Below are 14,601 nucleotides of genomic sequence, written 5' to 3'. Positions count from 1 at the left end.
CCAAGCTGTTGGGAGGGGGGCACTTCTTCTCAGCCTCTGTTCCCTTTCCAAGGGATGCCTCCATTAGCACAGCAATCTTGGCCTATCTCTGCCTCTTTGCTTGTTCAGTGCCACAGGTCAGAGGAGGGCTTATGTTATTGGTGATTTGGGGAAGAGTAAACTGGGCATGCCTGACACTACCCTGCCCCTCATCCCCTTTAGAGAGAGCTGCCTGCAGGAGCAAGCATTCTCTGCTGCTTCTCCATTGTTACTTGGGACAAGATGGGTAGGTCTGCATTTTAGTGGTAGGAAGCCCATTTTCTCTCATACTCAGGCTTCATGCTCCAAACTGGACTTTGTGAGGAATAAAGATGCTATTTTAGTTCTCTGTCTTTCAGCTTTGTCTTATTTATTTTTCAGAGCCCTGGTGGGAAAGATGGGTGCAATTTATTTTCTGTTCCCTCAGAGATTTCACACAGTGAAGCTATGTTACTCTGGCAAGTGAGAAACAGTGTTTTAGGAGGGGAAATAGCAGAAGCAAAGGCTCAGAAGTGATAGAGCCCATGGGAGCTGGAAAAACAGAAAGTCATTCAGTCTGGATGGAAAAAAGATTTCAAGGCAGGGTCTCCAGAGACATAAGGCTGCAGCGATGGATAGGAATGCCCACCCCACTATTCATCTCCCCCTTCCCATGTATGAACTAAGAGGTTAGTGGTTTTCTCTCCTTGCATTAGCTCGGCTAGCAATCATTGCCTGCTGTACCCTGTCCCTTCTGGAGGAATCTGTAACCAAGATGGTAAGAGTTAACAAATGATTATAATTACTGCATCATTATATAGATGTCTTTTTACTTTCTAGTATGTTGTAGAATAGCCAAAAGTAAAATACCAGAATCTACTGAAACTCATTGAACTGTAAACCCATGCCTTGATCTTTGATAATGATTGTATCTTTACATTATAAAACCCTTGCGATATAAAACGTTGTGATATAAAACCCTTGTGACTAGTCCCATTTCTATCCCCTTATCTTGTTTTACAACCTTGAAGTCTTGTGATCATTAGAAAGCCCCTTAATGTTTATTTATTATTGAAGGAACTTGAGCCAGCCCAGAAGTAATTCACAAACTGGCTCCAGCACACCACTGCCCTTATCTATTATTCCTTGCACATGGTGTTCTCTCAATCAGGACCCCTGTAGTTTTCAACCACCAAACAGCCTTTACTTTGGGAAACTGCTTCTTCTGTTCCATTCTATTTTGTTCTGGAGGGGCTGACGATCACCTGACCCCACCCCCACCCCACTGAGCACTGATAAAACAGAATCAGTGACCAAAAAGGGCAGGGCAGGATCTGGGCATTCCTGAGCCTTGGCTGTACTACTATAATACCGTCACCCCATTTTCACCTAAGAAGTTGCAGAGAGCAACCCAACCAACCCCCAAATCATGCCCTACCCCTATTACATTTATTAAAACACTCTGCCCTCACTCCCCCCGCTGGGGGCCATTCCCCAGTCCTCACCTAGCCACCCCACTCCTCTTTTCCATTGTGTGCAGATGTTGCAATACTTTTCCATTCTGCAGCCCTGGTGAGACGTTAGGGCCAATGGAGCAGCCTGACTGTACCTTAAACTTCAAACTGGGAACAAGCAGCCACAGCTACTAATCAGGGTGGGAACTCTCAGTGGCAGGGTCCCCTCCCAGTGGGTCATATAAATACCCCTTCCCTGGGCAGCATAGAGTGGTCTCACCTCTCCCACACAAAATGGGGCGTGGGGAGCTGCCATCCACGGATCCTGCCCTGAGCAGTTGGCCTCCCAGGGAGACAGGCCACCACAGAATCACTTGCCCTGCTCTTTTGGACCCTTCTTACCATGTAAGTAATAAAGTGGTCATTTGCTGAGAAAGTTTCTGTTGTACCTGAGCCTATGTTCCCATAACAGACCATATAGCAAATTGCTCCAAACCCCCTCCCCTGTAATCTCTTGCAGGGGCTCCCTCCCTGCAGGGTCTCTGTGGACTGTATGTCTCCCCAGTGGAGCCCTCTCCACACAGTCCTCTCTGTACCCAAGTTCTGGCCACAGCTCCCTCCCCTCACTCCTACAGGCCCAGAGATGGCAGCAGTGCTGTCACCAGTGCCTGGTGCTACACTGCCCCTTGGGTTTCCCTGCTCCCTGCCCACACCTTTATAAACCCCCTTGATTAAACTCTCCTTGAATTATCCATTCTGAGTGTGCCATCTGTTTCCTGTTGGAACCTTGACTGACACATCCCCTGCTTATCTCCATCCAAGAACTCCCCACCTGCTCTGTCCAGGAGGCTCCATGGCCCAGGAACTAAGACTCTGGGCTCTGGAGTCAGCACCAAGTTTGGATTCTGCCTTTCCCATTTATTAGCTGCAATACTTGTTAGGTCAGAGTTGTTCAAGAATCCACACAACTCAGCGAGTCAAAGTTTACGTATAAAATTTAAGATTCATTAGAGGAAGAAAGCAGGTGGAAGCCAGCGAAAAGAAAGAAAACGGCTCCAGCTCTCTTTCTGAGAGCAGCATTTTTTAAAGAAAAAACCACATGGGGACAGAAGGGTGTCTTGTGCTTTGAGTGGGTGAGGGCTTATCAACTTCTGAGCTGACCGGTTACTAGCATTCTAACACACTACTCTTCTTTGATGTGCAGCTGTATCATCTATGTGGAGGAAGCAGGCCTTTTGGCTTGCTTGTGGTCGTTCAACTTATGGGCCTATCTGATCATGTCTTAGCCACCTTTTGGGGTCTAGGCACCACTGTGACTGGGATTTCTAAAACAGCCTCTAACCCTTAGTTTATGGCGCACCTGGTATCTATGAGATAAGCTGCGGGGCCCCTGGATCAGACATTCCTTCTATTTGTTAGACTCTTTTTTTCTGGGGTCTGACAATACTGTCATCAAGTTACTTTACCTCTTTGTGCCCCAGTCTTGAGTCTTCTGAAAAAACGACGACAGCAGTCCCTACCTTACAAGGTTATTACGAGGATTACATGAGATGGTCCACATAGAAAGCTTCAAGCAACATGTGTTCCCTAGAACCTGCCAATAAGTGTTCATAATTCTATTTCCCTCACTGTGCGCAGGCCCTTCTTTGGCCCTGCTCAGACCTCTTCTCTGTAAACTCAAGGCCCAGAAGCTAAGCCTTGACCGAAGGGCCTTGTGCCCCAGGAATGGCACGGTGTGCTGCTGCTCCCCACCAAGGAACAATCTAGGCGCTCTCTCCCTCTGAGCTCCCCAAGAGCTCCCGAGGGCCAGCGCCAACAAACAGAAGTTGGAACTTGAGAGCTGAAGCTATTTGTCTTGGCTGGCTCAGGCCTGCAGAGAACAGGGCCTGTGTCGCTGAGGATGTCTAGCAATTGGCTGCCTGGTGGAGGGACTGGTTCTGGGCCATCCCGGGAAACCCAGAAGGGGAGGCCCCGTCTACACAAGTGACTTTGTGGCTCTATAGGAGGGCACTGAGGAGTGAGGACAGAGCAAGTGCCATGGTCACTGTTCTTTGACAACCTGCTCTGCCACCTTCCACACCAAGAGGATGCCTGAGGGCTGTGACGGGATCAGAACTCAGAAGAAACACCAGACGTCTCTTTTCACAGCTCGCCTGGGGCTTCTCCAGTACCTAAGCCTTACCAGGGAAGGAGTGCTTAGGGGAACCTGGACAGGCCTGAGTTCCAAAGTTGGCTTTTCCATTTCCTAGCTCTGGGACTGTGGGTAAGTTACTCTCTGAGCCTCATTTCCTCACTTGGAAAATTTGCCAATAGTACTAACCTCACAAGGTGGTGGTGAGGATGAAATGAAATTATGAGGTGATGCATGCCAACTTTGCCTCCTTCAGTGCTCAGGACATGACATGCTCTTTAATAAGTGGCTGCTCTTTTAGGCATGGCTTGGGCAGGGCTATCAGGACTCTGGTGAGGGACTGGGAACAAGGCCCCCACGGCTAGCTCAGACTCTATCTGAACCCTGTGCTGGGTTTTCACAATGCCTGGTTAATTCTCAATGCCTCATTAAGCTTCTCCAGCCCCCTTGACTGGCCTTGCCAGCCTGAAGTATTCTGGGAGAACAAAAAGCTTCTCTAGTAGCAACCAGCCCAGGGCAACAGGAATCTGGCTTCTTCCTGCAGAAAGACAAACAGGGCCTGGAATCCCTGCCCCGGGTCTGTGGATTCCCTTGGGTAAAACAGAATGCAAATCCTGGGGGGCTGTGGTTTATTTTATTTGGCATGCACCGTGTTTTAGAAGCATTTGAATTAGTGGCTAAGATTTAGAAACCAGAAGCTTCCACCCATACCCCTGACAACAAACAGCTGGAACCAGGCATCATCTGCCCCTGGTAGTTGGGCATGAGCTCTGCAGCTTGTCAGTCTCCACCTGGCTCCCTTCAGTCACTTTACAATTTCCAGCCTGGCCTTGAGAGCATGCACATTTGTGTCCTCAAGATATTGGTTGTTGCACAAATTTTCGTGCATGTGTGCACAACTTCTAGGGGTCCCATCACCCAATTTACCCACCTGTCAGCTTCAGCACTCCAAAACACAGACGTAACATCCTGTTCTTACCATCCCAGCTGCCATCGAAAGATCATCCTCTACTCCTAAACTAGATCCCTCTCACCCGTTCAAGGATGTCATTCCAGTAATTCCGATCTCTCTCTTAGATCCCTCCCATCAAACCACAAACATGGAGCTATTTCTTCTATCCTGATAAAAACCTCTTGATCCCACTTGTCCTGCCAGCTACCACTCCCTAGTTCTCTGCTCTCCTTTTGCAGCTAAACTCCTCTAAAAAAATGAGATACACCCATCATCAACAATTCTTCTCCTCCTGTTTGCTCTTAAAACTACTCCAGTCAGGCATTAACCCCTATCACTCAACTCAAACTGTTCTCGACAATATCACTAATATTAAGTCCACGTTGCTAAATCCAAGTGTCAGTTCTCAGACTCATCATACTTGGCCCCTTGGCAATATCTGTCAGGGCTGATCACTCCCTCCTCCTAAATAGTTTCTTCATTTGCTTCTAAGACACCCATCTTGCTTGCCACTTCTTTCCATTCTCCTTTGCAGGGTCCTCCTCTTCTCCCCAGACTCTGAAGATCAGAATACCTCCAAGCTCATTGTTTGTCCTCTTTATTACTACACTCACTCCCTTGGTGAACTTATCTGATTTCACACTTCAAATATATCTATATGTCAGAGCTTCTCAAATTTATACCTCCAGCCCAGGCTTTTCTCCTGAACTCCAGGCTCACTTCCAACTGCCTACATAGCATCTCCACCAGGACGTCTAAGAGATGAGACCAGAAACTTCATATAACCTAAACTGAATTGCTGATCTTCTCTACAAAACCTGCTCCACCTGCAGACCACCCCCCATCTCAGATCACAACATTGTCCTGCAGTTGCCTGGGCCAAAAGCCTTGGAAACATCCATGGGACCTCTTCGTGACATGCCAATATCCAGTCTCATCAGGAATTCCTGGTGGCTCTGTCTTCAACATAATCCGAACTTGACCACTTCCCACTACATCCACAGCTACCTTTGTGATCTTTTTATCTGGATTATTAATCATGATAGCTTCCAGATGCTCTCCCAGCTTTCTTCCTTGCTGCCTACCCCAACACCACTACATCAGCAGCGGAAAACCTTTAATACCACAAGTCAGATCATTTTCCTCTGTTGCTGAAAGCCGTTTAGCAGCTTCCTATCCCACTTGGAGTAAAACTCAGAGTCCTTCCCTGAACGTGACTCCCTGACCCTCTTTGCCCTTGTCCCACTCATCCTGCTCACCTATTCTGGTCCCTTTGCTGACCCTCAGACATGCTAAAATGCTCCTACCTTGGAGACTTTGCACAGGCCCTTCTGCTTGGGACGTTCCCCCAGGGTGCCCCATACCCTCAACCTCCTTCAAATCTTGTTTGAATGTTATCTCTTCAAGAAACCCTATTTGAAATTCTCCCTGCCTTCCTCTGACCATCCTTACCCTACTCTTTTTCCCTCTTAGTATGTCATATTCTGTGATGCCATATTTTCATTTACTTATTTATAATATTTATTGGCTGCCTCTTCCCCAACCTTAATCCCAAGTGCCTAGGAGGGTGCCTGGCACATAATAAACACTCAATAAATATTTCTTGGATAAATGAATTTCCAGGAAGGACTGTGGCTTTGATCAGATTATCAGTATTGTCGTCCAAAAATCATTTAAAAAATCAAACAACCCCAAAACAAAAACAAAAACAAACAAAAAAGGAAGGTTCCAAGAATTAAAGGTGTTTGAAAAACCCCCCACCATTCCAGCCCTCAAAGACTCTTTCTGTTTTGCCCTTGGTTTCTCCCAATTCCCTCCTGACATCAATTACTATATTCCGGCTGTATAGTGTATACTGCCTGACTGTGGCAGTGTTGGGGGTCCCCCTTCCTTGAGGGCCCCACAGGTCTCCTCCCTTGATAGCAGGATCCCCGAATGCTGACACGGCCACAGCTTGCAGACCCCGCGAGCGAGCTCCCCCAGGAGTACAGACAAGACAGAGACCATGAGGTTTACCACTCAAGTGGGCACTGTATGTGGAGTTAAGTGCTGGGAGCAACAAGAACAGAAGTAAATACAAAACAGAAAATAACGATCTTTGAAATGACAACAAACGGGGCACATTATCTAAGCACTAACACTTATGGAGGTGGCGGCCTAAACTCAGGTGGGCGGCTCCTCAGGAGAGAGAGGCCGACTTCTTTCCAGGTTGCCTGGTCTTCAGTCCTTGTAACTTTTCATCTTTTAGCACCTTCAAGAATTTATCTGCAGGAGATCAAAACAAACTTAGCTGTAGTAGAGATAAGGGCTTTTTCTAACACTACCAAAGCCAGGCTTCTGGGAGACAATTGTGCTGCCTATAGGAACCCAAACTCATTTGTGATCCAAGCTGGTAGGAAAAAGTATAAAGCTGAAATGCATTTAACTGGAGAATAATACAGTTAAGAAACCTGGGGCTTAAAAAAGCCCAAGTTTTCTAGGGATTGTTTCCTCTCCATGGTTATGGGGAAGGGGATATCACAGGGTGTCTGTTAAATCAGGGACCATTCCAAGGGCTACATTAACCTAAGCATTTGGGTTCTTGCAGCCTCCTTTTCCCTGTGTGGCAGGGGACCAATTTAACCTGAATTTCTAGAAAGGACCTAGAAGGACCTAGTGGGATGGTCTTTCTAGAACTATCTGCACTCCCCCAGTGATTAAATGTAAGCCTTGGCCAGGACAGCTGATGAGCAAGACAACACTTGCAGCAACCTAAGGTTACTGAATGTCTTTTTGTACAAAAGGAGTAGAATGGGATATAACAGCTCTGTCCTCCAACAAGGAGGAGCTAGTCAGCTCGCACAGCAGAGGAATGCTGACCCTATCTGCACACTACAGCTGCTCTGCCTTGGTCCAGATGCCTACAGCTGCAGTCCTAAAGTTACATGGTGGGAGGACTACCAGGGACATGGGGTCCCAGGGAGGCTGACTTCCAGCACTAAGTGGAGTGCCCCAAAGCATCTCAGTGAAAGTCCCTAGGCCTACTGGGCCTTGCTCAGTTCCCACCTTCTCCTAGGGACACTCCAACCGACCCTCCCCTACCTCCCATCGAGGGCTCCAGTTTAGGATCAAACACTAAAGCTCAGGTCATTGGCTATGGGCTGTCTAGGGTGAGTGGGAAGACTGCAGAGTACAGGGGTGGGGGGATTACAGGGCAGGAGGCTTAAAGTTCAAGATCCGGGTGGTACTAGATAGAGCTCCAGGTTCTGGGGCTCAGAGTCCAGATTACTGAGAGAGAGAGTTCAGGGCGGGAGAATGGAGTTTGGGACAGAAGGAGTCATGAAATCCAGATGTGTGGTGGGGGAAGGAAAGGGTCGGTTGAAATCCAGGATGTAGGGAGCCTCGGTTCTGGGGGATGGATTTAGGATCTGGAGTCTGAGCCCCGGGCCCCATTCTGGGACAAGACATGGAGCCAGGGAGGGAGCCAGGGCAGGCGAGGTGATCACGCACAGCGCTGGGAGTCGAAGCCGTCCCCAGTGATGGTGAGCAGCTCCAGCTCCTTGATCCGGATCTCCAGCTCGCACAGCTCCTCCGGGTGGGAGGCAGAGGCGAGCCGGGGGGTCGGAGGGCCGGGGACCAGGGGCGAGGCGGCAGCCTCGGGCCCCGGCGGAGGCGAGTAGAAGAAGCGCAGAGGCTCGTAGGGGATGGAGGCCAGGCCGGAGGGCCAGGGCGGGGCGCAGGGGCGCTCGCTGGGGGGACCCAGGCCGGGAGGCGGCGGCGGGGGCGGGGGCGCCGGGGCCGAGGACACTTGTGGCAGGGACCGAGCCCCCGCCGGCGTCCCGCCCGCCTGCAGCGGCACGAACAGCTTCTTCCAGATGTTGAAGTCGCTGAGCGGGGAGGAGGAGATGCCGCGGTCATAGAGAGAAGGGAAGTAGCGAGGCGGGGCGGGCCGCTGGCTCATCGTGGGGCTCTGGCTGCCGCGCCGCCCCTTCGGCATCATTTGAATGGGAGGCTGCGTGGGAGGAACCCCGCGCCGGGAGACGCGCGCCGCGGCCCCGAGTCCGCGGGGTTCTGAGGTTCCACGAGCCCCGCCCCCAGGGAGCGCGGCCCACCCTGTGGCCCCAGCCCCCCCCCCGAACAGGTGGGGTTCGGCCGCGCGCCTGGCCCGGCCCCCGAAGGTGGCCCCGCCCAAGGCGACAGGCGCGCCCCGGGGGCGCAGGAAGCCAGTACCGTGCGCGGTGGAGCGATTGGAAACTTTTACAGGCGCGCCCTGGGCGAACCGCGAGTTGTAAATTTCCATAACTTGAAAAGCCCTAGACAGCTGCTCCTACCGCTCCTAAATTCCACAAGTTTTTCCCCCGTTCTGTTGCTATCGTGGGCGCCGCTTCGTATCCCTCCTTCCCTACCCTGTGCCTCTTCCTCTCCCTGGTAATTGAGCCTCTACCCTTCCTGCAAGCCAAGCTCGAGATCACCTCCTCAACGCCCCAGGCTCTCAGCCTCATTGCCTGCTGTGGAAACTTCCATCACTGCAAATGCTCCCTGCATCAGAATTGTCCTTCTGCCTCCCTGTCTCCTGCACTAAACCCTAAGTACTTTGAAGGCATAACCCTTGCTTTCCGTTTGTTCATCTTTCAGTGCTTCAGACTATGTGGCTTTGACTGATGATGGTGGGTACTGGGGAAGTGGTGGAGGACAACATCCAGATGGAACCTGATCAGTGTCTGATGGACAAACACCATCCTTTCCTCCTCTCCCTCAGATGGATTTCAGAGCTGCCTCTTTTTAGTGCCCAAATCCCAGACCTTCCAAAGCAAAATGTGAAAGGGCTATCAAGAATTGTGGGGTCAAAAGTAAAGCTGACGAAATGCAATATGCCAGAAATGGGTTGGTGTTTACAATGGGGATTAATTATCTTACAATTTGCAGTTCTTAGGCCATAAAAATGTCCAACTCAAGGCATCAACAGGATGATACCTGGACTCTGAAGACAGGCTGCCAGTATCTATCACATGGGAAGGCACATGGCCAGCATCTGTTGCTCCTTCTCTCCTGAGTTTCTTGCTTTCAGCTTCTGTCTTCAGTGGGTTCCTCTCAGCTTCTCTGGGGGGTTTTCTTTGAGCTTCCCTTAATTTCATCTCTTAGCTTCTGTATGTGTTTTATCCACTTATGAAGGTCTGCAGTAAGAAGATTACAACCCAACTAGAATGAGGTGGGTCACATCTCAATTGAAATAATCTAATCCAAAGTTCCCACCCACAATAGGTCTGCACCCACAGGAATGGATTAAAAGAAAATAGCCTTTTCTGGGGTACATAACAGCTTCAAACTACCACAAACCCTTTGCATAATCCTTTAAACCCTCCTTTCCCATTCTGAAAGACCTTGAAAACCACAAATTGAGATAGTAGCATCGTAAGACAGAAGCCTGACATCCTGAATGCATGCAGCAGAGTCATTAGACTACATTGGACCATGGTACAGGCAACAAAGTCTTACTATGTTAAGCTACTCAGTCTGAGATTGTTAGAGCAGCTGGTATATCCTAGTACAGCTCACCTGGGGTCAAGTACTTACCCTGCTTCAATGATCAGTGGCCATGGGGGAGGTTAAAGCAGTGCAAACATGTGGAAAGTTTTTCAGAAAAGAGGAGTATGGGCTGGGCAAACACCGTAAAAGGTGCCCACAATAGGTTGAAATGTTGCACTGTTTATTTGCTGAAACTTTTGTATGAAAATAACAGAAAATTCAGTTTGCAGTAGCTTAAACTAGGGGTCATAAAACTATGACCTGTGGGCCAAATATGGCCTACTGCCTGTTTTTGTATGAGCTAAGAATAGATTCTGCCTTTTGGCCTGTAAGCCTAAACTATTTACTGTCTGACCATTTAAGAAAAAGTTTGCTGACCCCTCGTTTAAACCATAAGAGCTTTAAAACCATAAAATTTCCTTAACAAGAAGCCTAGAGATAGGCAGCTAGGGTTTATTCATTGTCTTCACAGGGTCAGGGCACTGGGTTGCTGTCCCTGGGATTCTCTTGCTTTCTCCTATGGTCGCAAGATAGCTGCCCCAGCTCCTGCTAACACATCCCAATGTAACTTCATCCAAAAGCAAGAATCAGAGAGGTGGCCAAGACTGCAAAAAATTAAAAAAATAAAAATAAATAAATAAATAAAAGAAAGAAAGAAATTCTTCAACACTCTTTCCTTGTATCAGGGAGGAAAAATATTTCCTAGAAACCTGTCCCCTGCCCTGCAGATTTCCCTTACATCTCAGTGACCACCCCTCGCTACAAAGGATTCTGGGAAAATTGAAGGGGACCCTGTGGGTCTTGGGTCCTTGCCCAGCACAACAAAAACGACTCGTCATACCAGTTTGTTGCAGAAGAAAGTGATTTAATAGCCAGTGGAGACGAGACCTCACAGTCTCAAAACTCTCTCACTGAACTAGAGAACTGTGGGATTTTATTAAAATCAAACAAAGGAAGGCAGAGACAAGGATGTATGGGATACTGGTGTGTGGTAATTTGTTAGTAAATATCTAAATTATTAGCGACAGGTTAACTAGTGCCATTGGCTGTTTTAGATATTCAAATTAGGGATTGCAAAATACTACTTCTGCTAATTGGTCCTTTGTTGTAATAGCTGGGGCCTGTGGCATTGCCAGAACTGATAATGGATGGACCCCTTGTTTTCTTTTTGGGTCCGGTATTTCTTTTTCCTGTTGTTCCTGCCCTCTTTAATTCTGTTCACAGGGTGTTTTATGTTCAGGGTCCCTTTTTCAGCACATGCACAACGAATTGGTTTGGACTTTTTTTTTAGATTAGGTGGGTTCCGCGGTCTTATGTGGGCATTTCAGGAACTGGAAGGGGTCCTTGGCTCAGTTTTTATCTGGGTGTCCCAGGAGTGGGAGGGAGCAGGAGGGGGACCTTGGCTGGGGCAACCTGGGGGTCTCAGGCCTGGAATCTATCAAAATGAGTATCGGACTTTTCATCCTCTACAGTTGAAAGTAGACAAAGGAAAAAAGTGTTGAGTGGGAATGGCTGTTAGAGCCAACCTATATTTCTGCCAAATTTACCAGGGATGGGAAAGATTCTACAAAAGGAGAGTGTGGTCTGGATTTGTAACAGATCTGCAGTCATTTTCAATGACGTGCAAGTTAGTTCTCTTCCATGCACATACATTATCGTGACTAATAGACAATAGACTAACCACCAAAAGGAAATCCTGCTGGACCCACCTCAGTTAGATTATGGGCTATAAGCAAACTGGATGTTCTGTCTGATGGATGTGCCCATCAGCCATTGTTTATATAATTAGCTTGTGACTATGTCTTAGACTGAAGGGAAGTAAATTTCCTTGAGAACCTCCACCTAATCATTATGGTGGAAATGAACAAGGATGGTGGGGGGCCAGTTTAGGTCTGAGTCAGTACCAGCTCTGCCAGTAAACTCTATATAGAGAGCATTGCTGGAGGCTGCAAAGAGAGAGAGACACAGGTCCAAGCTGGGTAGCCTTGCGTAAGCTGCTTGACCTCTGAGTCAGTTTTTATAAAACAGAAATAAGAGAACCAGGCTGCCTCACAAAGTTTTTTGTGATAATCAGAGAATCACTTCGGAAACTTTGGAAACTGTCCTAATGTAAGGAGCATATCTCTACACAGTGGCTTGTCTGTAGCGGGAAAGCTTTTCCTTCCATATGTGTCTGTAGGCTCCTTGAAGGCAAGAATTCTATTATACTGAGCACATAATAGGACTTAATAAAAATTGGGGGACTTTTAAAACACTCTTATGTATTGTGGGAAACTCAGTAGTGGTGCTAGCCTAGGTTTTAGACTCAGACCAGGGACCAAGCCCTGGATTCACTATGTGTATCCATCCACCAAGGCTGTATTCTGCACCTGTTTTTCATTTGTAAAATGAGAATAGCAATGCCACCTACTCACTTGGATTAGTAAGATTAAATGAGACAATCTAAGTTAGTTGGCTGTTCCAAACCAGCTCTGCCCCAAGACCAGAGAGCACACCAGGCACAGAGTTGGACAACAGTTTAATGGGACTTACGGACAGAAGAGATGGTTCCAGGGCAGCGGCCAGCCAGAAAAGATGGAAGTTAGCGCTCTGCAAACAGCAGGGAATTCCAGGGGTGTGTTTATAAGGGTTAGGACAAAGATATTCCATGGGGTGTGAGAACCAAGTTTCGAGTTTGGGCAGGGTCCTGTGACACAGGGGTGTGGAGATTTGTTATTAACAGTGATCAGGGGAGGGGAGTTTTAATGCTTTGTTTATGACACCATTTCTCTTTGGATGGATTCTTTCCCCACCTGGCAGCTACGTGAAATAACTCACACTCACCATGGAGGGGAGGGGGCCTGGGCCCTGAGTCCCCACACTGGCCATGGCAAGCACTCAGTAAACATTAGCTCTTGTTACTATACATTGAACATCTTAGAAGAGAAAGAGATTCTGCATTATGCTTTTTAAATCATGCAATTTATCACATTTTTGCTTGTATGTATCTGACTTAGTTTCCCTAACTGCTCTTGCAAATACCACACAATAGGTTGGTTTAAGCAATGGGAATTTATTGTTTCACAGTTGTGGAGACTAGAAGTCCAAACTCAAGGTATCAGCAAGGCTAAACTTTCTCCCTGAAACCTGCAGCATTCTGGTGCTGGCTTGCCACTTTCCTGGGGTTTTCTTGGCTTGCATCTCTGCCTCCCGTGACATGGCGATGTCCTTGGTCTCTTTCTGTGGCTTTCTCTGACTTATGGCTTCTCTTTATAAAGCCTCCAGTAAAAAGGATTAAGGCTCACCCACCCTGATTCAGTTTGGCCGCACCTTAATAGGGTCTTAGAAGATTCTATTCACAAATGATTCCACACCTTAAATAAGAATACCTCTTCAAAGGGTCCTGTTTACAAATGGGTTCACACCCATGGGAACATGTATTAAGATTAAGAACATATCTTTTGTTGGGGTACATGATTCACTCTACTGCAATATCCATCCAAGGAGAAAAAGCTTGCAATTGTTTTTTTCTTTCTTAACTCCACCCAAACAAGTTTTACACTAGATGGCTTAATGATAGCATAAACCGTGAAGGGTTTATGCTATCATTAAATAAGAGTAAATTGTTTACTCTAAAAACTGTGTAACAAAACCACTCAGGAGCCACAAAGAACAAACACAGAGGTGACTATACGTCAGACTGGAGGTTAAGTCCATGTGGATTCATAACAAACCATATAGTTAAGGCAAAAAATGAACAAAAAACCCACAAGTTGTTCCTGCAAACAATAGTCCAGGAAATTCAAGTCCATGATGAAAAGATAGAGCAGGGGAGAAGTTTCTCTTCCTGGGTTCTGAAGCTCTTATATCAGCTACTTCTCCACTCAAATTCTCAAATTCCCCATTAAATAACACTGTGTTGGGGCTTGAGGGATTCAATTCCTAACACCCCTCCTCACTGCCTGCATTGGTAATCAACTGAGGAAGACACACAAGAGTGGTGGTGCAGTGGAGATCAACGTATCGCCATCCTTGCTGATGAAGCTGGCTTGGATACAGCTTTAGGTCTGGCAGCCAGGTGGTCTTGCTAATACCGCACTTCTGAATTGAACTGACCCACCCAGCACAAGGCTTTGCCCGCAGGGAAAGGCCTCTACCGGTGCTGCAAAGAGTAGGCCAAGGGCAGTCCTGGTGCCTTCTCCAAACCCACTGGTCAGGGCTGTCATTCCTGCACACAGGTGATGAGGGGCCGAGAGAGTCACTCTTAAGAAACACAACACAGCAGGGTGAGGCTCGTTTCCAACACCCTGTGTTCAACTTGATCGTTAACTGAGACTCAATTCTTGTGTTGGGGTTTATTGTTTACCACTTGCCACAACCCTCTCCAACCAGGAGGTCTTGGGAGGGTGGGGGTTGCTGTCTGCCTGGCTCCCCCCGTCATCTAACTACTTCGTTCAGAGACAATGCTGAAAGCCTCCTCTGTGCTTGCTCCCCTGGGAGTCACACTGCCCTTCGTCACATTAGCCCTGCATCTAGACACACTGCTGGTGACCACACCTTCACCAGGTTCCTGGCCTCTGTAG

At 47.9% G+C, this 14,601-nt stretch overlaps 1 protein-coding gene across 1 annotated transcript; it reads right to left on the bottom strand.

The window, feature by feature from the left end:
- Nucleotides 1-6,567: 6,567 nt before the first annotated feature.
- C6H11orf91 (chromosome 6 C11orf91 homolog) lies at nt 6,568-8,541 on the bottom strand. The gene is made up of 2 exons (XM_037841520.1): nt 8,024-8,541; nt 6,568-6,799 (listed from the first exon to the last, which is right to left on the bottom strand). Exons 1-2 carry the CDS (start codon nt 8,511-8,513, stop codon nt 6,714-6,716), a joined length of 576 nt encoding a protein of 191 aa, XP_037697448.1. The 5' UTR covers nt 8,514-8,541; the 3' UTR covers nt 6,568-6,713.
- Between the last annotated feature and the right edge of the window lie 6,060 nt (nt 8,542-14,601).

The sequence above is a fragment of the Choloepus didactylus genome, chromosome 6 (genome assembly GCF_015220235.1).
Source record: "Choloepus didactylus isolate mChoDid1 chromosome 6, mChoDid1.pri, whole genome shotgun sequence".
Taxonomy (NCBI): domain Eukaryota; kingdom Metazoa; phylum Chordata; class Mammalia; order Pilosa; family Megalonychidae; genus Choloepus; species Choloepus didactylus.
This window is presented reverse-complemented; position numbering and strand designations above follow the sequence as displayed.

What these genes read in the sequence shown, in the direction of transcription:
- C6H11orf91 (XM_037841520.1), bottom strand. Translation starts at nt 8,513, where the DNA reads ATGATGCCGAAGGGGCGGCGCGGCAGCCAGAGCCCCACGATGAGCCAG. An exon ending in CGGCTTCGACTCCCAGCGCT is followed by an intron (nt 6,800 to 8,023) that starts GTGCGTGATCAC and finishes GATCTCCTGCAG; the next exon opens with ATAAATTCTTGAAGGTGCTA.